General features: G+C 45.4%; 1 protein-coding gene across 1 annotated transcript; it reads right to left on the bottom strand.

Annotated features, from left to right (window-relative positions):
• Positions 1 to 210: 210 nt before the first annotated feature.
• Positions 211 to 27441, bottom strand: LOC135244943 (serine protease HTRA1B-like). Its single transcript, XM_064317637.1, has 9 exons — positions 26687 to 27441; positions 19496 to 19595; positions 14064 to 14268; positions 3553 to 3747; positions 3042 to 3074; positions 2750 to 2864; positions 2255 to 2312; positions 1919 to 2014; positions 211 to 786 (listed from the first exon to the last, which is right to left on the bottom strand). Exons 1-9 carry the CDS (start codon positions 27144 to 27146, stop codon positions 618 to 620), a joined length of 1431 nt encoding a protein of 476 aa, XP_064173707.1. The 5' UTR covers positions 27147 to 27441; the 3' UTR covers positions 211 to 617.
• Between the last annotated feature and the right edge of the window lie 249 nt (positions 27442 to 27690).

Here is a 27690-nt window from a genome sequence, read left to right as displayed (position 1 = left end):
TTACAACTCATAAGCCTTTACACCCAAAGCCTACACTGTGCTGCAATCTGCACTATTCTCATGTAATCTTAAGTGTCTGTGTGTGTGTGCGTGTGTGTGTGTGCTCGTGTGCAATTCTACAGCCACGTGCATAAACATGAGATTTTCTATGAGTTATCAAGATGTGTTAACGTTTCCATCTAGGGCAAATGATAGATATCTAAAAACGACTTAAAACAAAAATCCTTTATTTGGCATCATGTAGATCCTCAAAGAAATCATAACAACAATGACAACAAAACAGAAAATTTAAAAAAGGCATTCTGAAAGGCTCTGTTTCAAAACATTTTTGGGAAGTACAATATAAAAACAAAGAAAACAGAATGACAAATTAACACTGGTCATTGGCTTGAATTTAACAGTAGTAGCATCTTTTCCAAGCACACCTTAAAAAAGACTGAAAAATACGTGTAGCTCAGGGGCTAGAGATGTGTCCGCGGACGATCTGCATACTGTAAACCGGCAGCTTGGAGAGACGCCATTGGTCACAGATTCTGAAAGTGGGCGGGGCTCCAGCAACCCAGCTACGGTCCATACAGAGACTCTGAAAACCAGGTCTGGGAAAGTGACGGTGGAGGTCAAGGGTCAATCTCCTCTGGAATGATGGTGAGGATGGCGTCCTCGTTTCCCCGCCTTACCACCAGACGCAGGGTGGAGTCCCTCTTGATGGCGTTGCTGACGTCCCCGGCAGACGAGATGCGCTGGCCGTTGATGGTGATGATGACATCATGCTCCCTCAGGCCTCCGCTGTGGGCGGGGCAGAAGGGGCTGGGTTAACAGAATGCAGGGCGGAGCCATGTGACAACAGTGTGCTCAGCTTCTGAACCACGCTGCACACAAGCACAGCAGTACGGGGTAAAGGTTCAGGACCTGGGCTTACTGTACAACGCAGAGCTTAAAGGCTCCATACCCACACAAGGGTAAGCCAGTACATAAGGTTTCAAGTCTTTAACATATCTTATTTTATGTTGTTAGTTATATTCTGCTAGACAGCAAAGATTTTATATTCTCAAAGCAGTTGAAGGCCCTGAGCTACATCTAAGCTAAACAGAAAAACTGGTTAGTAATTCAGTGTACTGTCAGAGTTGTATCAGTGGTTCCACTGTTAGTCACCCTGCTAATAAACCGAAATACCCATCTCTCCTTGGGGCAGGCGTGGCTCATGTTACCGTGGTTACCCACACAAGCCTGGCCATCATTATGATGCCAGTTGAGAAGTTGCACACAGATTAAATGCAGTGAACAGCCACGTTTAAAAAGAAAAACTGGTGAAATTTATAATCATTTTCAGTGTTCATGTTCAGCATCGGCGTAAAAATAGAGGAGAGGAGAAAGAGAGAATGGGTGACATTGGGGGGGGGGGGGGGGGGTTTGAACTCAGCGTGGGGAATTTGTATATGGCTTAAGAGCCAGTCACCCTACTAAGACTGCACCACACGTATGGCCATTGAGTCATCTAAGCTTTGTTCTGACTTAAATGCGAATGCAAATATTAGTTTTTTCATTACAGTGGAGAGTAGAATAACCACCAAAATGAACCAACTAAACTGTAATTTGGCATGAAAAACTTCACATTTGCGCATATCAGATACATATCATTATGGTGGTTTCTTTTCTAGAACAGTGCAACAAGTTGAGCAATACTAAATTAACTGTCCAAAACTGTATATGGGAATAAATATCATATATTCCTAAAACAACATATGGGTACATTTATAAGTCAATGCAAGTATAAGGGCAAATACTGGATTAAAGCCAGACCAATGCCTGCCCAAGACATTGCAGTCACTTTGGAGAGCTCCTCAGAAAGCCCTCCAGAGCCACTCACGGGTGTTTGAAGGTACGCTTGGACAGACAGGGCCCTGATCCGTGTACTTACGTAGCTGCTGGTGTTTTGGGGATGACCTCGATGACGTAGGCACCAGAGGTAACGTCGGGGAAATCCTTCTGCTTCCCCTTCAGCTCCTTGGCGAGCCTGCGGGCGATAGGTGAGGTGGGACTCACACACAGGGCGTGGCTCAAGTCCATTTCAATTCAGAAAATTCAGGACAGGGCCTGAAATTCAGTTACCTAAAGAAAACTCATGGAACATTACGCCAGTTTTTAAATTCACAAATAGAATTTCAGTTAATTTCCTTGGGAGTTCCTTTTTGAGGTTGTCACAACATTCTCAGAGTTTTCTGCACGGCCAAGGATGTTGAGATTGATGACTTACGCAGGAGTGAGCGTCATCATCCTCACACCAATGTACTTCTTCTTGATCACCATTGTCCCTGTAAATAACAGACAGGTTCCAGTGAAATGTGTGTTTCAGGGCAGTTTAAAAGGCAATAAAGCAGCTGGTAACTCACTCTTCATTATCAGCCAATGGCATCACCCCAGATAAAATTTGGAGAATAGAGAGGGATTAATGGAGGTATGGAAAGGGTAGAGTAAGGATGGAGGTATGTAAAGGGTAGAGTAAGGATGGAGGTATGGAAAGGGTAGATTAAGGATGGAGGTATGTAAAGGTAGAGAAGGATGAGTAGTAAATGGTAGAGTAGGATGGAGGTATGTAAAGGGTAGAGTAAGGATGGAGGTATGTAAAGGGTAGAGTAAGGATGGAGGTATGTAAAGGGTAGAGTAAGGATGGAGGTATGTAAAGGGTAGAGTAAGGATGGAGGTATGTAAAGGGTAGAGTAAGGATGGAGGTATGGCTCTTTAGGCTGACCTTTACTCTGCCTGTCGTGTGATTCGGCCAGGAACTGGCGGATCTTGTCGGAGGGGATGGCGAAGGAGATGCCCGCCGTCACTTTCAAAGTGTTGATGCCGATCACCTCCCCGTCCTACGACAGACAGCGACGCATCAGTGCCCATATACGCAACCATGCGCACAGACGCTCGCACACACACACACACACACACACACACACACAGGTGCGCATAGTCGCTCATGTGCTTGCTCACACATACGAGCATGTATCATCTCAAACCTTGCGCTTGTGAAAAAGTGCAGTTCTTACCAGGTTAACCAGGGGCCCTCCTGAGTTCCCATACTGCAGGGGGGGAAAAAAGAAATCAGATGAGCTCAGAGACCAGAGCTACTATTTACAGCTCAGCCCAGAGACTGAAGTGGCTGTAAATTCCTTAAGGTTCTGGTGCCAGCCTGTGCAGGCATGAAAACAGCAGCCAAAACATCATGCACTGATAGGGAGGCAGAGAGAGCGAGAGAGAGAAATAGAGAGAGACAGAGAGAGAGAGAGAGAGGGAGAGAAAGAGGGAGAATAAGAGACAGAGGGAGAGAGAGAGAGACAGAGAAAGAGAGAGAGAGGGAGAGAGAGAGAAAGCGAGAGAGAGAAAGAGAGACAGAGGGGGAGGGAGAGAGAGAGGAAGAGAGAGAGAGATAGAGGGAGAGAGAGAGAGAGCGAGACTTCAATCTCTGTAATGAGAGAGAGAGCGAGAGAGAGAGAGAGACCTGATTCTCTGTAATTAAATAAGCTAAATTCCACAGTCAGACAGCACAGCGGCGCTCACGTTGATGATGGCGTCGGTCTGGATGTAGTCCATGTCGGAGTTGCGCAGGCCCAGCTCCCTGCCGCCGCGCTGGGTGGTGCTGACGATGCCGGTGGTGACGGTGTTCTGCAGGGAGAAGGGGCTGCCGATGGCCACCACGAACTCGCCGGGGCGCAGGTCCGCCGAGCGGCCCAGCAGCAGCACCGGCACCTTGGCCTGCGGGGACGGGGCGGCACGTGACTGGCTGTCGTTCGGCAAGTCATCCGCTCGCATCGCCTTCACATATTTTCCTCCACATGTTTAAAACCTAAATAAATCATTCCTGCCCAGCCAGCCTCTATTTCTGTTCACTTATACCCACAATACCAGAGTTCCACTCCACATGATCTGCCACAAACACCTTTTGATTCCAAAAACGTTGAATAAAATGGTGAAACCACGCTGTGGCATGTGAAGTTAAAAACAGGAGGCGCAAAATGTTTTTCGGCACCTTGGTGGCTGACGGAAGCGTAGGAGAGCAAGTCAAAACCCCATACACTACAAACTACTACTTCCAAGTCATTTTCAAACTGAACCCATTCTAATTTTGTTTTACCCATAAAATACTTCTGTAAGAATGGTATCAGTGTCAGCTTACAGAAATAGACCTCTTTAAGCACAGGCCTGGCACGTATCTGCACAAGGCTAGCATGATATATTTTAAAGTAGAGTGGATGTTTTAAAATGGAATATTTTAACCCGCATTGCGATGGTTAAACACAGAAAGAGCGTGGAACACAGAAAAACAGTTTTCCATATTCTTTTGGCATTGACCGTCTGTTTCTCTCAAAGACATGGCTAGCAGCGGAGCCTCCAGTGGCATTACATGACTCTTTTTATATATGACACGGTATAAACAGAGTCACAGCGGATATGTAGCACAATGAGACCGGCTAATGAGACCCGGATACATGCAGAACGACAAACACGCTGCACTAGCACAGCATATGCACGTACACACAAACACACACACATGCAGCAAACACATACACATCTGCATGTACACACACATGCACCTGTGCGTGAGCAAATGCACTTGTACAGACACATGCATGTATGAAAGCACACATGCACATGCACGCACACACAAACACATGCACACACATGTTGGCCAGATTTATGGTTTCTCCACCAGTCATGGAGCAAATTAATAGGATGACACTCCATGACAGCAATATCTGTTCCCTAAAAGTTCTACTATACATTTGATAATGATATTCTGAGGGCGTGTGAGAAGCACAATACAAATGGACATGCATCAATAGAGGCGACATCATTTCCTGTGCAGTGGCTCCTGTGGGCTGGGCTGGTCTTGTCCAGGGGCAGCTGTGACAGGAACCGCCCCACCATGTCCGCATAAGCACAGAGCAAAAAGGCTGCACAGCCCCCTCCTGAGGACCACTGGCAGACCGAGTTGTGATCAGTATTGTTCTTTTACCCATGTGAGCCAAGTTCAGTACATAAGATAAGTCTTCACTATAAGGCATTGAGGTCACACAAAGGAACTATCCCACAGGAAATGACATCATGAGAAACCAATGAATACCACAAGGGAGCAACAGTGTGCAGTCATTATCAGTTCTGCGAATGGGCAGAGGTGAACCCCACACTGAGCCCTGCCGTTCCTTTAAGACGTAATAAACCTGAGAAATGGAGAGCTCATCACAGGTACATTATCTCTTTATACTTTTACAAAGTAGCAGTGGGTCAGTAAGCCAGGTCAACGCCAACAACAAACACAGTTCAGATTCAGCATTCCCTGAGTGTGAGAACAAACAATGTAAAAAAGCCTGTCTGACCAGGGGTACTGGGTTTAGCTGTATCCATGAGGTGTGGTTATTAATAGCAGAAGACAGAGAGGGAGAGGCTGTGGTTGGGGCAAGTTTGCGGGCAGGGTGGGGGGAGAAGGGGGGGGGGGGACCAATGGCCTCCTTTTCTTCAGAGGAAGAATTTAGACCTCAAACAGGAATAGCCATTCGCTGTCCATCAGCAGTGAGCAGATAAACAGATGGGGAGAATTCTGCCCTTACGGATATGCAACATATTATATTATATTGAAATACAAAATATTAGCAAGATATTGCAACACCAGGCAATATATGGCTGAATGTAAACATTATTGCCACTTTCATACATTGTCATATATATATTTGAAAAATCATACTGCAGTGAAAGACATTTTTCACCACGTTTTCTTACATATTACAAGTGTACATATTTAAAATACATTGCAATATATTCAATTTCTGTAAGCATGGGCATGTTGGCAGATTAGTCATGAAAATGTTTTTGAATCTGATTAAATGTTTAAAGACATTAAATTGCAATTTCTTGTTTAATTAGAATGTGGTTCATGGCACCATATTCACTCACTGGTGGGTAATAATATTCTCTGTGAATAAACGTCATCTATAAAATAAATTCCAGTCTGGGGGTGAGATCTCCCCTTCACTGTATGATCCAGTGGGAACATGCACTAATAAAATAAACATGTACATGAGCACAGGGCTTTTATGAAATTATGGAAATTATAACTTTTCCAAAAAGCTTCTAATCCTCAGTAAGGCTGTCACTGCTCACAAGTGAATCATACACAATCAAAAGGAGCTCAGTGTAATTATATATTAAAAACCCTACCATTTTCTCCCTATATTTTACAGGCTTTGTGGATAGTATCTCTATGATGGCACTGATTTGTCTCTAGATTTACTTATCTCTAACCACATGAAATTTGCTTTCGGTAAGGTACTTTAAGGCTAAAAGCATCGGCTAAATGTCTAAACTGAAAAACATGTGAAGAAGTGCTTGACACAGCCTTCCCAACAATACGCAGACAGAGAGGGATGATGATGGATAGAGAGCGTGGAGGTCTAAACGAATGCCAAGAGGAAGCAGAGTCACGGCGTGAGCCGGAGAGGGAGGAGGCGGGAGTGAGCTGTGAACCACACAACTGCCAGACCAGGCCAGGGATCCAGCGCCCGACTGCCAGACCAGGCCAGGGATCCAGCGCCCAACTGCCAGACCAGGCCAGGGATCCAGCGCCCAACTGCCAGACCAGGCCAGGGATCCAGCGCCCAACTGCCAGACCAGGCCAGGGATCCAGCGCCCAACTGCCAGACCAGGCCAGGGATCCAGCGCCCAACTGCCAGACCAGGCCAGGGATCCAGCGCCCAACTGCCAGACCAGGCCAGGATCCAGCGCCCAACTGCCAGACCAGGCCAGGGATCCAGCGCCCGACTGCCAGACCAGGCCAGGGATCCAGCGCCCAACTGCCAGACCAGGCCAGGGATCCAGCACACGACTGCCAGACCAGGCCAGGGATCCAGCGCCCGACTGCCAGACCAGGCCACGGATCCAGCGCCCGACTGCCAGACCAGGCCAGGGATCCAGCGCCCGACTGCCAGACCAGGCCAGGGATCCAGCGCCCAACTGCCAGACCAGGCCAGGGATCCAGCACACGACTGCCAGACCAGGCCAGGGATCCAGCGCCCAACTGCCAGACCAGGCCAGGGATCCAGCCAACTGCCAAGACAAAGGCCAGGGACCAGCGCGGACCCAACTGCCAGACCAGGCCACGGATCCAGCGCCCAACTGCCAGACCAGGCCAGGGATCCAGCGCCCAACTGCCAGACCAGGCCAGGGATCCAGCGCCCGACTGCCAGACCAGGCCAGGGATCCAGCGCCCAACTGCCAGACCAGGCCAGGGATCCAGCGCCCAACTGCCAGACCAGGCCAGGGATCCAGCGCCCAACTGCCAGACCAGGCCAGGGATCCAGCGCCCAACTGCCAGACCAGGCCAGGGATCCAGCACATGAAAGGCCCCATTCCTGTCTGGTGCTTCTGCCCGGTAACCACGGCCAGCCGCCGGACAGCAGCGTGGAACACCTCACCACACCGCAGATGTGAGTCAGCGCTTATTCTAAGCACTGCACCTTACAAAAACCAGCCTGTATCGCAAGCATTCACAGAAGAGTGGCCTGGGAGTCATTCTAAAGGTATCCTGAGATGGACCTAAGATGGACAGAGAAGAGCAGCATGGCACGTTTCTATGGAAACCAAAGCAGGAGCAGCCAGACGGATCACCGCTGAAGAAGCTAAACAGACGACGTGCGCACCAGACATCCTTCCACGGGACCGCTGTGCGCCCGCTAACGTCCTGGGACACTTTCAGCCACGCCACAAAACATTTTGAGAAGCCCCGTAGACTGCATGGCCCAGAACTTCATGACCCAGAAAGCCAGTTGGCTAGAACTCAGCACTGACTGTTCCCACAATTCCCCTGTGCACTCGGCCGTCCCCTCGCACACACATCATTCCTGAGCACAGATCTGGGACATGGGAAAGGCAGCTATGCTTCTCAGCGATTCGACTGCCACAAACAGTTGCCAACAGCAACGTAATGGCCTTGTGAATGAGGTTTATTGTATATTTTATTACTATCCAAGGAGTAGAATAAACTGAATGGCCTGTAAAATGAAAATGTCTTTAGTTTATTGAGTAGCGAGAGGGTTGGAAATAAACTGGCACTGTGTTTGTCCACTGCACTGTACAGCTGACTCTGACTGCTGCACTGTACGGCTGACTTGCCGCTGCATTGTAAGGGCAGCTCAAAAGTGTTGATCGGTTTGACTCAAACATGCCATTTTTCCAATAATGAAATCAGCATTTTTTTTCAAGGAACGCGAACATAAGCATCAGATTTAACACACTCGCTATTTTTGACGTGCTGACCTATGACAGTTTTGCAGTTGTGCACAGCTGCATGCCTGTACGCAGACGAACTTGATCTTCAGGGCTTTTGCATGATCTCATGCAGATAAGCCAGGTCAGGATGAGACACGCTCAGGCCTGCACAGGCGATGGCTCTCCTGCTCCATTTCCCGTGCCTGCAGGAAAGGTTTTCCTGGTAACGGAGAGAGGGGAGGGCGGGCGAGGAGGCGTGCTTTTGGATCATAACATTCGACCCGCAGTATGCGTAAAACCAAAAATATTCCCTTTCTTTCTGTATGGCTTTCCATGACCGCATATGACTAAACTGCACCCTATATTGGCTAGAAGAGGCATGCCTATGGAATCAAGGCCATATACCCTACATTTCACTTTAAGTGGTTTGTATTTTTTTTCTTCTTCTGCAAAATCACTAACAGGCGCCTGGTAAATAGGCCAAGTTAGAAAGAGGAAAAAGTAGGGACACTAAAAACTCAAGTCAGGGGGAAAAAATATGTTATGTTTTCCCCAACATATGTGAAAGATCTGCTGGAATATTAAATGTCTGATGTAACTGAGGATGGAACGTGTCTGTTGAAATCACGGATTAGACATGTCTGTCGAAATTCAGAATGAGATGTGGAACCCATATATTCATATTTCTATGTTCCTGAGGGACGGCTCCCCGGCCGAGCACGTAGACCAGCTTTACACCCTCTCAAAGAGACAGCATAAATCCGGCCTTTAAATCGCACCATTAAGAATCGATATGGAGGACGGAGAACAGGAAGGGAGTGTCGGATTCACGGTCCACATGTGCGACGCGGGGTTGTGTTTATGACGGTGCCACATGTCTTGGCTCCCTCTATCACCACACTGACATCCTTAGACTGGGAGAAATCCGAAACCCCACGCCCGTCTCTTAGAACCCCAGCTGAGACCTGGCAGGGCGCTATAAAGATCCAAACTCTGTCCGTCATTATGGTCGGTCCTGGAAACGCTACTCTGTTAGCTGGAAATAAGCGTGAGATGAAGGGTCAGGCTCAACCGGGTCCAACAGGCCTTTAACAAACGTGGGTCTCTGTGTGTTGTGGGTGACTCCATTCTGTATGAAGATGTGAGTGAGGTTGCCCTTACTTTCCAATCACATGTGGGCAAAACTGTCCAACAGCAAACCTGCCCACTCTTTCGGTGCACCACCTCTAAACCCCTCAACCCCCACCAAATTGGCTCCAAAGACTGTTGACGTCCACAAACGAAGCAGCCTGTGAACCTCTGTACTCCCAGAGCAGGTGAAAACGGACTATGCAAACAATGACCGAAGCAAGCTGTCATGAATGCACTTCTCAGCCCTTACGGTAACCCAGTTTGCTCCTTAACAGCATAAATGGCACCCTGTGTCTCAGGGCACTGTTCTGAGAGCACAGACTCTGAAGGTCTTGGCCTGGTTCTGATGAGTCCTGGCACGCCGTGGAGCGAGATGGCAAGCTTTCCTCGGGACATGACTGCAGCCCCTGGAGCTGATGGTGAAAGACAGTTTGACAGGAGACTGTTCTACTGCCAACACATCAGCTCATGACGTTTGAATCTCTCACTCTCTCTTTTTCATGCTCCCTCTCTACTTTTTTCTGCTCTCTCTCTCTTAGGTCTGCTGTACTTGGTAGAACTGGGTACTGAGGGGGGAGGCACTCATTGGTGGTGGGGCAGTAAGCATTGGGGTTTTTTGGGTACAGTCACATTGGAAAGGCGCCTTCTGAATACAGATGGTGTGCACACGGAAACCTATCTGACTGTAATCTTTAATTATTTACCGAAAATCAAGTCTCCCTCTCACCCTCTCTCCTCCCCCCCCCCCCCTCTTTCCCTTTCTCCCTCCCAGTTTCTGATTGGTGATTGTGGGCCGGCTCTGCTGGTAGTCTTGGAACGGGGAAACGGAAAACATCTCTTAGGCGGGCACAGACGGGAAGTGGCACACGCAGTTCAGCAGCTGCCGAGCCGTGTGTGTCAGCCTGTCTGCTCTGTTTGCGGCCAGCGTTTGGAGCCACAGTGGAAGGTTTACTTTCCGGCAACGCTACACGCTGTTTTTTTCCACACGGCCCCTCTGACAGCTTAACACGTGGAACATTTTGTCCCTCAGTGTCCGTAGAGAGAGGCTGCCACATCCGCAGGCTGAGGGGTTCTCTTCCACCGCCTGAATGTGGAACCCCCCCCCCACCAATGTCGTGCTGGACCCTAACACCGTCACGGTTCTGACGCTAATATGCCACCACTCAGAAACCAAATAAATCATGACTTCACTTTGCTGAACCCAACTCGCTCGTTAACCTTTCTCTTATCGAGTGACTCAAAATGGTGGAATAACTCCAATTTGCGATTGCTACTCGATTGCAAAAACAGCGAGGAATGCCATTAGTATACACTGTTACCTTCCTGCCAAGTCTGTCTTGAAAGAGATTTTAATCTTATCGTGACTGCTTAAATAAAGATTACATAAAACATCAATATCCCCAAGAAGAGAAGCTTGCAGTACTTGATCTATCCCTATCCTTCTCAGCTGTTATGTTAATCTTCCTGTACTTTTTAAAAATAACATCCCTGTTTTGGCACTTGGGAAATTAATGTCCTGCTTATTAGAGATCTAACGACTAATGATGTCAGTTGTGTTTGTAAGCTGTCCAACACCGAACCACAGTGTGGCCCGCATCAAATGCACTGACCACAACCGCGGAACGAAGAACACAGACCCAGACCAGCTGGTGTGGGACGGGAGTCTCCATCTTTGCATTTGCACATTCAGCAGGCTTTGAGAAACATCGCGGCATATATTCGCCACAAAATGTTACATCTGCAGGGCCAAGAAAAAGCCTGGAGATGTCCATGTGTACAAGCAAGCAGCTTCATTAGCAATGTTTCCAGCTGGAGGCTTTCATAAGCAGTCACTGTATTGCTTCAGTTGCCTGCAGTGAAAGAGCATTTTATATAATTCAAGACCGTGAGCAATGAATAGCTTTTCAACGGACAGCTTTGATTTTCCATGGGATTAATGGCAGTGTTGATCACCATCAAAATGCTGAGATAGATGCAGAGTTTAAAAGGCGCAGTGTGTCAGAATTAATGCGGAAAGCGGTCATTATTTAAGTTGGTTTTGCAGATTACCGCGTCTCAAACGATTTACGCAGATCGGTCTGTCTGGCAGTGGTCTTCGCTGTAATGAATGGCCAAGAGTGGTGAAACACTGAATGCAGGTCTCCTGCTCAGCTCAGGCAAGCTGTAGAAAGCGTGTCTATTTATAGACGTGATAATAAAAAAAAGACCCTAAGTACTAATCTACTGGTGAAATATCAGAGTCAATGTAAAAACATGTGAGCAGAATGCCATTGATGTGGGAAAACATAAGAGCCTGTTCAAAAACATGTGAACGGGATCTCACACATGTGGGAAAATCATAAACTCTCTGTAATGAGCTTGAGTAACAATGATGTGATCCATCACAATCTGTAAATAGTCAGCCAGAGTTGTTTGAGCATCGATGTGCTGGACCTGCAAACTGCCTGTACCTCTCAGTCCGCACGCCACAGGCCTTAGCAGGACTGCACGCTGCAGAAGAATGGGGTGCTTTCTCCTGCTCTGTTCTGTGCTCATTTCCTCTGCATCACCGACTGCCCTCTAACCATGAAATGTGCTTAATACATACATATATATACACAAACACACACATATATATATATATATAATCTATAAATATACATATGTAATATGTGTGTATATTAGATTATTATATTAGATATTAGATATATAGATTTTGATCAAAAAGATTTTACATATAAGATTTAAGTCAGAGAAACACTTATACAGCTTCAATGCATTTTTACATAAAATCCATCTACACTGCGGGATATGTACTGAAGCCTTTCAGGTTAAGTATGTATAATGGCAGTGCTCCACCTGGGAATTAAAACTGCAGCCTTTGATACAGGCTAAATTCCTCAATGATTATACTACACTGCCACCCCTTAAAGATGAATCAGGTCAACAATCGACCGTAACCAATCATAAATTTATACATGTCACACAAGCCCCAACAAAATCCAGAAAATATAATTAAATTTAATAGCAAGCTAGCAATGACTGTGGTATAGACAAACCTTATGACTACTCAGGTCGACTATCTACAGTAATCACTGATAAATGTATACCTGTCACCCTGTTCAAATTCATAAAGTATGACACAACCTCAGCCACACCCTCTTATCACTCACCGCCAAGAAGAGAAAGCAGGCAGCGCTGCACTGACTCGCTCGAACTGACTCACTCGTGACTCACCAGACACGCGAGCTCATCTGCGCCGTGCGTCTACTCCAACAGAAACATCGGCCTCCAGCGCTGCGCCAGAAACAACAGCAAGGCTGCGTCAGCGCACGGAACGCAGAGAGGACCCGCTGTAGCGCGTTCGTGTCGAATTGCGTGCGACTCGAAACCCGACGGGGAGTTTTACGGCGCAGAAGCAGCGATGCCTTCACGGGGTGAGCAGACGGGCACTCTCTTCACCTCATCAGTAATGAGGTCTCCAGGTTTCGGCCTTTTGGCCTGACGCACGTGCACCTGCCCCTGCTGTCTCTGGGTTGACCTACCACAGACATTGTATTGGCGGACCAACCACATTTTTTGGCCCTCTAGAAATTCATCTGCTTGTCGCTTGTATTGAAACGATTTTAACAGAGTTTGTAATGAGCTGATAAGAGTGACTGAGCACCAGAAGACTGTGAAGGTCCTGATATTGACCCAGTTTCACCATGATAAGACACAGCACTGTACAGCAGTCAGGGTCTCATTACACAAAACCCCTGGAGCTGCCCATATTCTCTGAAGTCTTTAGTGGAATGGCACATTTCCTTTAAACTATAGTTTTAAATAAGTGGAAATGCTTTGGGCCATGCCTGCGTTTTTTACACTCTTTACTCCGGTGGAAAGCCAGCATTGACTGAAGTAGTAAATGCAGACCCAGTCCCCCGTCCCCCCATCCCCCTGTCCCCCACCTCACCACATCCACTCTGGCCCCGGGCGAGAGCTCTGAGCGCTGTTCCCAGAGAACAGGGCCGAGGGGCCGGCTCACACAGATGTTGGGGATATTTCTTTCGCTGTAACACGCCATCACAGCTCCGGCTGTCAGCTTGCTGATGACTAGCCTGGTAACGGTCCTGGGGGAGGCTCAGCCAAAGTAAAGCCAGAGCCAACCCTCCGGTTTATAAGACTTGGCTCCAAAATGGAAAACAAAATCCCCAGTGACCCGCACAGTCTCTTCCACTCCGATGGCCTTGGTTTAATGTGCCCGTCATCTCTTACTGTAAATGGCACAACCTGTTTTTTTACATTAACAAGCCTGTCCTACTGGCCAGACACAGCATTCCCACCCACTCAGAATCAGATTTCCCCTCAATAGCAGGGACATCTGATTCTAGAAGTGCTACACTACAGACTGCATAAAGAATAAATGAATACATGTACACTGCACAGACTGACATACTGAATATCTCATATAACCTCTTTGTATAACCATTTTTGTCGAGTTTGTCATTCCCTGTGTGTACCCCAGTCTCATCTCCAAAACAAAGATGCCCTGTTCAGATGGCCAACTATGGCCAGGATACAACTGATGATCGTGTGATCAACAAAATGAGCAATAAAAATAGTGTTTGCACTGAAAAAGAAACACATGTATTTATTTGTCAGTGAAAGCTCATTGGCTCAGGTGAAGACGTGGCCTACTGAAAGTAGGCGGGCCTTACCGGCGTGTCAATCTGGATGAGGGCGATGTCGGCCTTCTCGTCCACATCTTTGATCTTGGCGTCGAAGCTGGCGCCGCTCTTCAGCTCCACCTTGACCCGATGCTTGTTGGCCACGACGTGGGCATTGGTCACGATCAGGCCATCCTCAGACACCATGAAGCCCGACCCGCTGGCCACCGCCACCTCCCGCTTAGAGAACGCCATCCTGAGAGCAGAGGCAGATTTGGGACAGAACGAGACGCAAGAAATGGAGAGAGCAAAACAATAAGAAGGGAGTGAGGGAGTGAGAGACAGAGACAGAGAGACTTTTCATTTTCTGTTATTGAGCAAACTTCCACAGTCAGGCAACACAGTCTCTATGGTCACATGCACCATCCTCATTCAGAAGACTCCTTTCCAAAGCAATGTCCCCTCCTTCACCATGGAGTGCCCCCTCAATTCCCAAGTACAGGGGACCCGCCATCACTGCATGAAAGCACAAATCAATCAAAAAATTCAAGAATCCACGGCTTTGTAAAAACCACTCAAATGAGGTTGCTATTTGTGTTTTTCCATAACTAGTGTGAGGCAGGGCTGGGGGTGGACAGACAGGACAAAACAACAGAAAGTTTGGCTTACTGCCTTTTATTCATCCCCGAACACCAAAACAATATAAATTTTCAAAAAACATAAACATGGCCAATCTGGCAACCAAAACTTAAATGAAAAAATATACCAAAACCACAAAAACAAAACTAGGCACGCATCCACCATTCCTCTGCTCCCAAACACCTCTCCTCTAGGCCTGAGAGCCATAATTAGGTAATGGGCCACAACCAATGAACTACATAAGTTCTGTGGCCACAACTGATGTGATTACAACGAATCACAGCTGTGACTGTACCCGTCTGTAGGCCTGGTGCTGCCCACTGGTGGACCGACAGCACCACAATTTCCTTCTATGCCACACAAGCCAATTGACAAATGAATCTCAATGAACTGCAGAACATTTCTATTAATTTTTTAGCATAAGGAATCAGACATGGGGATAAAAACATATCAAAGAATTTCAGCAGAGACATTCACTGAAGTGCACTTAAACCATCTTTCATTGCTTTCTATGGTCTGGAAACATTTCCACATGCAAGACCAAGGAAACCCAGCCCAAGGCACTGAGGAAAAACCCACAACAGAATAAGCAAGAATGCACTTTGGTTGGTACCCATTTGGTTAAAGCACCCACAAATATTTATAATAAAGTCACGTTTGAAAGTTTTCTACTCCCACACAATGAGTTTCCACTTCAGTAATAACACTACCCACTTCTATTAAGCCATCTGCATACTAGTGGCAAGGAGACAGCAGTAAACTAGCCAACAAAATAGTTTTAGCATGCATTGAATGGATGCTGTTCCAGGGAGAGGAGCTGAACTTTAAGTTAGCTTTCAGCATAGCCACGGAAACTAAAACTATCCAACTGTGTGCATCATGCTTCTCTAAATTCTACTGTACACTGCACATCCAACACACAACATGAAGTGGAAAAATGGATAAAAACTACAGGCACGGGAATCGTGTGCGCTTAACAGAGGTGACTGCCAAAATACAGGAAGTGCAAGTAAATGAGGGATACATTCCACACAGGTGTGTTTCCTGAGTTAATTAAGCATTTAATGTCCCAGCATGCTCACAGTTGTGTACAAAAGTGCTGGGCAGGCTCATCTGCCAATTGTTTTGGCTACCATGGCTGGAAGAAGGGGTTTGGTTGGTGGGGCATGTTTGGCAGGGCTTTAAGTGGCCCTAGACTGCTGGCCTCACTGATGTTTCACAAGGAACAGTTGCTAAAGTGATGGTGATGTTAGAGAGAGAGGGGAATTGTGGTTGGTGTTTCCTTTATTTTGGCAGTTCCCTGCATTTGCATTGTTAATTTTTTTACTGCACGTCATGCCACATTGTAATCTCTCAAACTTTTCTTAGCCCTGGCTCTGTCTGGTGATAAGTACTGTAATTGTGTGTAGCATTACCTCTTTCCATTTCTATAACAAGGAAGTGTGTGCTCTCATAAGGACTGGGTCACCAATCAGTGACTGGAGCCATAATGGCAGCAGATGGAAAACTGTTTCAGTTTAACCCAGGTAATATCCCAAATGTGCAATAACTCTAACAGTACATGTGCTCAGCGGACCAGCGGCCTTGACCCATGGTGACCTGCTTAAATAGGAATGATTTCTATATGACCTCATAGCCTCTCAGGACGGCCCAGGACAGTATGTGCCTCATAGCGGTTTAAAATTAGCAAAGGGAAGGGGGGGGGCTCTATAGGGAGAAAAATGAGAAAAAAGCAGCGACAGCTCACTTCTTTCTATGAGATTTACTACATAAGCTGCACATAAAACTAGTTTATCAGCCTGCTGAATCCTAAAGAAAAATATGAAAGCAAAACACATTTTATGATGAGAGAGCATGTTCAATATTTTATAAAGCATGAATACTTTTTATAAATCGTATAAATCATTTGCTAATGCCTTCGTATATAAAGTGGAGCAGAGGAAGAATTTGGTAGTATTTTTCAGTGCTGCACTATAGCATGCAGAGGTACAATAACTCAAGAGTACAGATGAATAACTGCAGATATACCCCCCTCTCCCACACTGGATTCATGCCGTGCTCATTGGGGTCATATGGTGTAAAAAATGATGTTTTCCCTCATTAAGAGAGATGTGACCGTAAATACTGTGGCATTCTTTCCAGGTTGTTTGCTACGAGAACACTTTTGCTACAGATTTCCGAAACTGCATATCTGAAATAGAACGGTTCCATTAACTAATAATTACAAGACTTGCAGAAAAGAGAAGAAAACCCCAGGGCTATGCAGCAGTCTGAGGGACTTCCCTACTCCCTGACCCCATTCTGTGATATTAACGACTAGCGTGACCATATATGTCCTGTGGGTGTATGTGTGTTCCCAGGCAATCCTGCCAAACCGTCCCGCCAGTTACATCATGGGGCACCGTGGGGGCTTTGGTCCTAGGCACCACTGGGAGGGATGACTGAGGTCCAAGGAGCGGATGTGGTGGTGGTGGTGGTGGTGGTGGTGGTGGGGTGGGGGTGTAAAACTCACATCACCTGCAAGTCTAACTGCTGTCAGAGGAACAGATACTGACAGGCTTAACCAAAAGCCCACTCTGTCTCTCAGTCCACTTGACTTCTGTTATTGCCGTTTACCTGGGCCAAGCAAAGCCAATTTCCCAGTGCTATGATGGGGACACCGTGCGCAAGGAAAATTTTTTACCAACAGTCCAGTGCCTACAGCTTTTATAAGCCCATTACAGACCTTCTGTACTCTAGTAGAGTTAGAAACAGATTTTACACAGAACATTTTGCTGTGTATCTTTCAGGTAAGAAGTTAAGCCAGAAGTTGATGATTCAGAGTGTGAAAAGATCTTTTAGTATGGCCACCTAATTATGTCCCCTAAAAATGATTAGCTCTTTGTGTTTCCCACCTTCTCTGCTTTCTCAGGTTGTGAGGTGAAAAGTTAATACACCACTCAAGTGACCTTCTTGGTCAAATAAGCACTGAACCCAAAGAAAAACAACACACACTCTGATTTCAGCGTTGTTTCAGCTCATAGTCTATGAGTCCAAACGGGATCATATATACTCAATCAAAATCAGATTTAATTAGGATTGATTTAACACTAAGCTTTATGCTTTGCGCATTTGCCGAAACAAAGGAAACTTACATTACATTACATTACATTACAGGCATTTAGCAGACGCTCTTATCCAGAGCGACTTACACAACTTTTTACATAGCACTTTACATTGTATCCATTTATACAGCTGGATATATACTGAAGCAATGCAGGTTAAGTACCTTGCTCAAGGGTACAACGGCAGTGTCCTTACTTGGGAATCGAACCTGCGACCTTTCGGTTACAAGCGCAGTTCCTTACCCACTGTGCCACACTCCGTCCTACTTGAGTAAATAAGGGGATACCAAGGATATTGAAAGCTGGTGCTTCCACAGAATCCACACAGGTGCAGTTCCTGAGTTAATTAAGCAATTAACACCCCAGCATATGCAGGTTGTGTATAAAAGTGCTAAGCAAGTCCTTTTGCTGATATTGGCTGTCATGGCAGGATTCTGAAAGCAGGTTGTAAGGGCATGTTTGGCTGGAGCTTAAGCCATTTATGCTGCATTCACATGGATCACGGATGGCAAATTAAGACTAGCCATTTTATGCCGTTTTACAGGTTTTGAATATTCACTGGTGTTTGGTAGAATATTTGAATATTCATTCTAGGGCTGTGCTGGTAACAGACTTTGCATCCCCTTGTTTTCTTGCATGGTACTTCATCTGCCAGCTAGCGGTTGCAATGACCTCTTATCAAACAGTTCTGTTTGCACCACCTCTGTAATTGAAGTTATTGAATTGGTAGCAAATCAATTATTTGCTACCATGGCCATGCTTCAGTATTTTAAAATGCTGTACAGGGGCATGTTAGGTTTTGTTGGAAGCAATGGGAAATAAGAACAGTTTTATAGCATTTAACGTTCACTAAAATTCATGATTCAGCTAATTGACTAATCAGTCTGCAATTAAGACCTTAAGTAGAATCGCATGTCTTAGTGCCAGGCTAAAAGAAAAACCTTCTTTATATGGATGCATTTTTCTTTTTACTGCAGTGATACTCAATCCTGGCCCCAGAGAGCCACAAAGTCTGCTGGTTTTTGTTTTTCCCTTAAGATCAGCAACCAATTCACACCCAAGAAACCAGGTGACCTGAATTAGCTGTGTAATCAGCTGCTGATGATCAACTGCTGTGCTACTCAAGTTCTGAGTAACAACAAGGCAGCAGACTCTGTGGCTTTCCAGGGCCAGGAGTAGGACCACTGGCTCAGACATGCTTTTCGCAGAATTTAATCACCCATCCATATTCACTTTCCTTCCTGACTCTCCCCATAATATCTACTTTTTATAAATGTTTCAATTAGAAACTGAATTGTACAATTAGTCTCTTCACTGTGCCACTGGAGTGCCTATGAGGACTCCTGGAGGATAAGCATTGAAACACAAGTTTAAATTCCTGCAGGTCACATGGTGGAAACAAACCAGTGGCCTTAGTTATATGTGCTTAGGTAATCGATTGCACATACTCCTTGATCATGATGTCCATGCGTTGGTTAGAGAGGCAAGGCAAAATGGATGAAAAACCCTGAATAAGATGACTAAAAATATCAATCTAGGGCATGGGCAGGATGTTCCATCAATTTCACAGAGAGGGTTACAATGGTTGGTGTATGCTTTAGTTTGACAGTTAACTGTAGCATTTACAATGGTGACAGATTGAAATGATGCAGAATTTGAGAGGAAGCAACTGTTGAATTTTCTGTGGCAGACAGACAGACAGACACACACACACACACACACACAATCAGAGGCACGCACTTGCGGTAAAGTTCAATATGAACCACGGCAGGGCCGATCTTCTCCACCACGTCGGCGATGAAGTTGTATTTGTGTCGCAGGCTGTCTGGATTATCCCGGCCTGGTGAGAAAAAAAAAATGACCTGCGCTTCAAATCCAGAACAACACCGTTTAACACAAAGTACCTATCAATTATAACATCTTTTTTAATGGTTTGGGAGAAAAAGTTGATCAAAGTGAGTCAGGACCTTGGATTGTGCTGTAGCAGTGGAAAAGGCTGATATGATGCAGGGACATACATCTAAGTAAAAATCTAAGCAGTTATATCAATGTTATACAAGGCCTTTATCTGACTACACTACAAGTTTTATGTGTGGATCTGGACACCACATGTTAAGTGGTTATTATGCATTTGAATGTGCTTACCGTAAAACAATGTGACCCATTGAGCCATGTTTTTTAGGAACACTTTTCAATGTATTTTCACTTCTGAACGCTCCACAGGAGAGAAAAATACATACGCTAAAAATGAATAGCATGACAAAATAAAGCAGATGTTCTTAAAAAGACATACAGCTCCACTGACCTATATGTGTGGATATATGTTTATATTTATTCCAAAAAAATAATATTCTTTTGAAAAATCTTTGAAAAAGTAATATTCTTAGCTACAGAACAGTGGAATTCTGCAATGAGGCTTTTACCCCTGACTTTGAACTCACTTCACGTGAGCACAAAATATTTGGGTAATATAGTGCATATCCCGTAAAACGGATGGCTAGGAAACTCATCCTGTTCACCTCACTGCCTTACAGTTTAACCACCGTTCCTCCACTTCTCTGCCCGCTATGTTTCAGAGAGAGGAAACCTGAACTAAACTTAGTTCACTTAAAAAAATCTACAGGAATGTGTATTTTCAAAAGGCGGGCGCTGGACAGCAGCCAAACCCAAAACCCTAGTTCAGTTTCCCTCGGGGTACGTTTATTGTTACGGCTGGAGAAATGTACCAGTATCAACTCACGGGTCATAAAACTTTGGGAAGTGACTTAACGCCGCCATTGGTAGGTAATGTTTCGCTCCACCCTAAACCCGGTTTCATAACTCTTACTGACAAAATATTTTCATCTTTTGAAAGATGTTGAGATGAAAACATTTTCATCTCTACATTTACCTCCATTTCTAGGAGTCCCAGGCACCTACTAAAATACAGTATATAAATATAATCCTTGAAATAAAGCATTTTAAAGGTGTTAAATTAAGAGGCCGTTGAGACCCCGCTGTTGGAGATTTTGCGGCTGTCCTTTCGTCTCCAAGCAGAGCTGTAATGACTCACAGATGTGTCAACCGCCAGTGACATGCTGATTCAGGACGAGGGTAGACCACATGCAGCACAGCACGAGAGCGCTTCAAACCTAACGCGGAGCCCTTAACAAAGTTCAGCTCCGGCTGGCTCACCTTCAGGGCTGTGTTTCTTACACTGCGCGTCAACACCAGAATCCCGTAAGGTAAACAATATTTCTTTAGGTTTGCGGTTCAGTTCAGGAGAGACTACTGAAATGTTTTCAGTCTAGGAGGCCAGACGGATATAAAACCAGGCCAAAAAATCACATAGCAAAGAGACATCATATGGCGAGTGGGGTTATATGCTAACAGTAGTGGCCAGGTTTCACCTTACATTACCCCCTTCTCTACTGTCAGAACTCTGGCTAACTCAGGCTAACTGCATCTATAGGTAACCCACTTCTTCAGTACCTGACTGAGCTGCAGGATAGGTTAATTTAAGGCCTCTCTGAAGTTTTGTTTGTGGCCCTACTCTACTCCTATACAGATTTGAGTCTGTATAACTGATCATCTGTTGAAGAAATATTCTTGGCATGGCAGACTGTAATCTGATTGGATGAGCCCAATTAGAAATATCCAACAAATAGGAATTGCGAAAACAAAGTCCGGTCACAGGCGTAAAACAGATGCTGATTACAGTAAGAAGCTGATTATGTTTAGATTATTTTATGTGGAAATGCTAGTTAGTGGCCTAGTTAGTTCACTAAATATTTAGTGAGGTAGTTGGTTCACTCACTGGGCTATAGAGCTACTGAATTAGTTAGCTCACCAGGCTATATAACCTTTGGGCTAGTAAGTTAGCTCACTGGACTATTAGAGGTAGTGAGCTAGCTCACCAGGCTCTACAGTATAGCTAGTGAGCTAGTTAGTTAGGTAGTTGGATGATTTCAGAAAGCTCATTCAGAGGCACAGCAAGCAGGGATTTGAACCCTTGGCACAATTCCATTTTCATAACAACTACAAGAATTACACCAGAGAAATCCTCCCCATCACAATGACTCCCTCCCAGATTAAGGTCTGGAAACAAAAGCGGTTTCAAAATTCAGGAATGGAAACAACTGCTCTTATTTTCGTATGGAGTTGGATAACTCCCTGATCCTCTCCAAACCTAGAGTCTGAAGCAATGAGCTCACACAGACTAGCTCTCTCTCCTGCCTGCCATCAGGGTAGTTAAGTCAGTTTTTACTGTTTGTCTCCTTTGCTTTACATCAAGGAATTTTCCCCAACACCTCGCTTTGATTTTGAGTCAAATGGGTTTTGATAGCAACATTTGTGCAATTTGACAAGGGCGATTTCCCCTTTAAAGACACTGTACTTAATGACCTTCAGCATTCCCTGAATAAAATGGTGGATAAAATGATGGCGCGTAACTCTCATTCCCAAAACCCCAAATATTGCAAATAATAATCAAAGAGCACTCACCCAACTGAGTGATTTAATTTAAGGACATGTACAGCCTACACTGACATAGGTAAGTAGGGCACACTATCTCTCATTGAGTTTGAGGAGATATATGACTCACTGCGTCTATGTATTTATACGCACTTAAATGCTATTATACGGCCTATGTCAACCCAAATATGTTATATAGCTCTGTAGTTTTTTCCTGAAACGGTGCCAAGTGTATATCATCAGACCGAAAGATATCCAAGAATAACATATTTTTGAAAGGTCTGGCTCCAGGAGACATGTTTAGACACTGAGTTGTATCAGAACTGAAGAGTGGGGGTGATTGTAGAGAATGAAGTTTTGGAAACTCAGAGTGGGAATGACCTGGCGTGGGGGGGGGTGACTTCAGTGAATGACGTTTTGAAAGCTTGGAGTGGGGCGACCTGGAATATGGGTGACTTTACAGAGTTCCATTTTGGATGTGGGTGTGACTCGTACTGGGGATAACTTCAGAGAGATTTGCAGTCAAGTCAAATGAAGAATCCGCAACCCTAACTAAAACAGGCCTGTATCTTCAAAGCACCCTGGTTTTATCACATTACGTTCTCCACTACGAAACCTGTTCATTTCTACAATCCACATACATTTATCTATTTTTCCTACCTTTATTTTACCAGTAAGTTCCTATGAAATCAGCATATCTCACAAAGGAATTCTGGCTAAGTGGCAGCAATACTAGCACACATGCACAAAAGGCCAACACTAAGCATCCACTACACCCACTACAGGCAGACAGCAGTGCAGAAATCACTCTGCACCGAAGGAAGCGAACACCTCAATTATGGCACCCATTGTTCAAAACCACAATAAAGGCCCAGCACTCAAGCACTTCTATCTAAATATTGACTCATCGCTAACTGAACACAGTGGCAGAGCTTATGACAGGTCGCACTGCCCTGTGAACTTTATTTCCTGAATGGTGGCATTGTGGGAAAACGGGGCAGTCACTGGGCTGAGAAATAAACAGTATTATTTCATCAGCAAGCGCTTTCATTTTTATCCCTTTATATGGCTTGTGACCACCACCACCACGTGGCTCAGAGTTAGCACACTATCATTGCTGGTGGGAAGTTAAAGTTGGAGGAGTTGGCTGATAAATGTATGGACAGAGCTTGAGGCCAGTTCCACTCTTGCAGTCATTTGATGTAAGAATGTGTGGCTACTGAAGGACATGACCTGGTGGTACCTGAATGCCAGAGCACTATGTTATTAGGTTTTCCTGTGGGAGAATGTGCCTATTCAATTAAGGCTGTTTAACATTCATTTCCCCTAATATTAGTGCTTCGGGAAGACACTTTTTAGTATAAAATGACTCTTTGGGAAAGCGCATCTCTTTGTGTCTTTCACATTAAGTGCTAGAACTCAAGAGATGAAAAGAAAGAGAGGGTAATCGATCCACAGAAGGCAGAGTCTGGCCTACTTTCATTGTATGAGGAGTTTGAGGTCAGTGTGGGTACAGACTTTCAGAACAAAATCTATGATATGGACTACGACTGCCTTATTTCTTAAATATATGTAAAATATAGACTGCCTTTATGTGACCGTGAGCATCTGAAATTACTTAAATTTCTGAAATAAATGAATGTATTCAATTCAATTTAGGAGAAACATAGCGCACTTTGATCTACACATCGACCAGCCATGTACCAGGCTTGACGTGCACCCACAGGCAAAATGGTGAATACGCTCAAATGAATTTACTGAGTATGTGTGAAGCCAGAAGAGTCACCAGCCAAGCACGGGACAAGCAGTTAAAAACAGCACACCTCACTGCAGTCACAGGCAACCCTCGCGTATTTATCCCAGTCAGGCGCGCAGTAGTCTGCAGAGTTCGGTAAGGTTAGCCGAGGGAGGAAGACCACGGCTCACTGCTGTGAAGAGTGCCCAGCTTACGAGCAGCAGCATGACGATGGAAAGTGGCGCAAACCGGACGGCTCTGAAACACGAGTCCCCTCGTCCGCGTGACCCGCCGAGAAAATTAAGACGCGACACCCCTTCTTGCAGGGCTGCAACTCCTGTCCTGTCTCGCAGACCCACCCCCCACCCTCCCTGACCCTGTCCCCGGACTCCCCGCCCCACGTGACCTGCCTCCGCCCTGCCACTCTGCTCTTATTCCCAGGGCCATGTTGGCATGGAAGTTTTATGAGTTTTTCCGAGCGGAAGCTGTGTCTCTCATTCCTGGACGTGGACTAACGCGTATGGGGGGCAGTGGGTGGGGGGTGGGGGGTGGGGCTGTTAGTGGGGATTGGGTTGCAGGTTGCAGTCTCAGTCTGCACACACACACACACACACACTCACACACACACTTGCTGTCTACTTTAGCAGTCTGGTTATGTAGTATGAGTCAGACGATAACATATTCCACTTTAAACTAACATCTATGGAGATTCAGGCTTCTTCTGACTGGGAGACGTAGGATAATCCTTCACCCTGCAGGACTTCCAGAGCTCAGAGGTCTGAGGGAACACAGCTACTCACATACCTCTATATCATGTACAGGGGAAAGCCTGTTCATTACCAGGTTAAAATGGGCTCAGTTATCTTTCAGTTTTTGTTGAACCTTTAATCACTGATTATCACTGCTTGGCTCAATGGTAAATCTTCAGATACATTATGACAAAGAATAGGTTTAAAGGTTATCCATATTGCTTGGTTGAAGTGATTCACTGGAAAGACCAAGCCTCCAAATTACTGAGAGTGGGGACCCCGTCATCAAAAGAAGGAAACATTACATTTATTTTACAGCTGCCAAAAACCTAAATATGCATTTTTCAGCGGTAACTTGCGGTGCGGTCTGTGCATACTGTTGTGCGTGTCAGCACCTAAAGTACATGTGCGTATATGTGTAGGCTCCAGAGCACAATAAAAAATGGGTTAAAACATAAACTGTGCTTTAATGAGAGGGGAAATTGGCCTATATCATGACCCAAATGAATTATATTATGTTATATAATTGACTGGTTTAGAAGCCAGATGCAAGTGACATCATGTGCCGTGTGGTCTCGTGTGTTGGCTTTTGTTTGAGAACTTCCAGAGTCCTTGCTTGGCTTAGAGCGCTGGAACCCCAGGGAGCAGCCGTGACAATGCTGTGGCTCCACCTTCAGTGGCCCTGCGTGAGCAAATCTCCGTTGGAGAGCTCCGTCTGAGGGGCGTGGCCTGACTCACTGACCCAGCCCTTTGAGTGACAGGTTCTGGGAACTCTCTCCTCTCTTCTCCCCATACAGCCCTGTGATGTGCTCAGGACTGGGCCTCCATGGCTGCTGGCTCAACCTCAGAGGGGTTTCTGACTCTGATACCGGGGGGGTAAATATGACCACTGAATGCATGTTGGCTAAAAAGCAGCACCACTCAGCACACTGAAATTTCCAGGGTGCAATGCATTTAATGCCAAGGCTAATGCAATCTAAAAGCCTAGCAAGGTTGAGTCATCACGGCTTAGAATCCCAGGAGAGAAGACGCGATTTTGGCTGTTTTAATTGACATGCAGAATAAAACAGGAATAACAGGCACATAAAGCAATGAAACCGATGACCCCTGTTTTTGCAAACTTTAAATGCTAGGAGAGATGGCAACATTCACTGTGCTGGACATGATCCAGCCTGTGAGCATCACTGTTCAGCTGATGAGAGACAGATAAGTGTCTGGGGGATGGAGATTTCATCCTTTGTAATCTGGGGTCTATGCGCGATAAATAACGATGTGGAATGCCAACAAAACAGCAAGGAAATTTACCACAACTTTCACTATCACAGCAACCAGGTGACTGTAATTGTAATTACAATGTAAAATGATTTCAATATTGTGTGCTTATGCCATTTCTTTAAGTGGTTAATGGGGTGAGATGCTGTATTTAGATTCATTTTCACTTGACAGAATCAGTACTTCACTTGTATCCAAGTCTCCAGCTGATAATCAGGTTCGTTGGCGATGGATGTGTTGAAAAAGCACAGCAGTGACACGTGCCAACTATACTATAACAGCACACTTTGTAACTGGGCGCGTAATGCAATGGCTTAATAAGAGTAATATTCTTATTTTTTTATTCGAACTTTGGGTATAAGAAATGGTGACGTATGTCCCTCTGTAAAGTCCCAATATACAAAACATGTGTCTCCCCTAAAAAAATTATCATCTGTTTGCGCGCTAACCACTCCAAGTGAAAGAACAAAAAAACTGCAGACGCGTACATACACATTTAAAACATTTCAAGCAATAACGCTCATTAATTCGTTGATAAATTTAGTAAAATAGACTCAAGTTGTGGATGTTATTTTGAAGAACGGTTTGTAGCGCTACATATGGATGTTCTAAAGCTGCGAAACGAAAGGTAATTTTCCAAAGCAAAGAGCAAGAAGTTCTGCAGAATTGAATCTTTGCATGAGTAAAGGTTATTGACAAAACAGTGTGAATCTGACCACTTACCTTGACCACATGCTCCTCTCTGTATGAAGATGACAGGCGGCTTTTGGAGTTTTTGGGCACGGTTACTGACTCTCTTCAGTTCACAGATGTTCCTGTAGGATACGCCGTCGCTGCCGCACACGGACTCGGAGCTCTTGCACGCGCACACGCCGCTCTTGCCTCTCCGCCTGACTGTGACGGAGTAGCCCACTCCGTCCGACACCGAGCACTCCATCCCATCTCCGCACACCGGGTCGCCCAGTCTCCCGAAGCCGCCGCACGCCTCGCCCTCTCCAGCCGCGCAAACTTTGCAGCAGCCGCATTGGTCCAGGATTTCGCCTGCTAAGCAGTTTGCAGAAACTGGGGGACATGATGACTTGTCACACCGGGCAGGGCAGCCGATTACATACCGCCTGGAGACACTAGATTCGACTACTAATGGCATAATAATGAAACCAGCGCAGAGCAGTTGCCAGATCATTTTAAAATAGGATAGGTAACAATTAGATGCAAATTAATGAACAATGCAATACATAAAATAGTGTAAAAAAATATTTTTTTAAATTCGCAGAAACTGCTCTCTTAAATTTTGCGATTCAGATTCAGATTAACTTTCTACTTAGCTTCAGTTTTGTCAGCCTATTAAGCAAAAATAAAATAAATCCTTATAAATCCTCATTTACATAAATGGAAAATCAATATGCCTATGTTCAGCTTTGTTCGACAACCAAGCAGCGTCCATAAAACTCTGCAGCAATGAACTGTTTTCTTTGGTAAGGGGTTTATAAAAGCCAAGTCAATTCCACATGACTCGACACACTGAGACAGTATAAACAAGCTCGGCGATTGGTGGACTTGTCTGAGCTCGCGTGACGTTCGTTGAAGAGGAGTGGGGTTACGTGAACTTCCCAATGTTCTAGGAGAGGTTTTTACCGGGTGCATTCTTGCCGTACGATTTTGGCTGCACAGGCGTGCATTTGCAGAGTTGTGAGACCTCATGTTCTAAGCCACTCTTGATAGAGCAG

The sequence above is a fragment of the Anguilla rostrata genome, chromosome 18, assembly GCF_018555375.3.
Source record: "Anguilla rostrata isolate EN2019 chromosome 18, ASM1855537v3, whole genome shotgun sequence".
In the NCBI taxonomy this organism is placed as follows: domain Eukaryota; kingdom Metazoa; phylum Chordata; class Actinopteri; order Anguilliformes; family Anguillidae; genus Anguilla; species Anguilla rostrata.
This window is presented reverse-complemented; position numbering and strand designations above follow the sequence as displayed.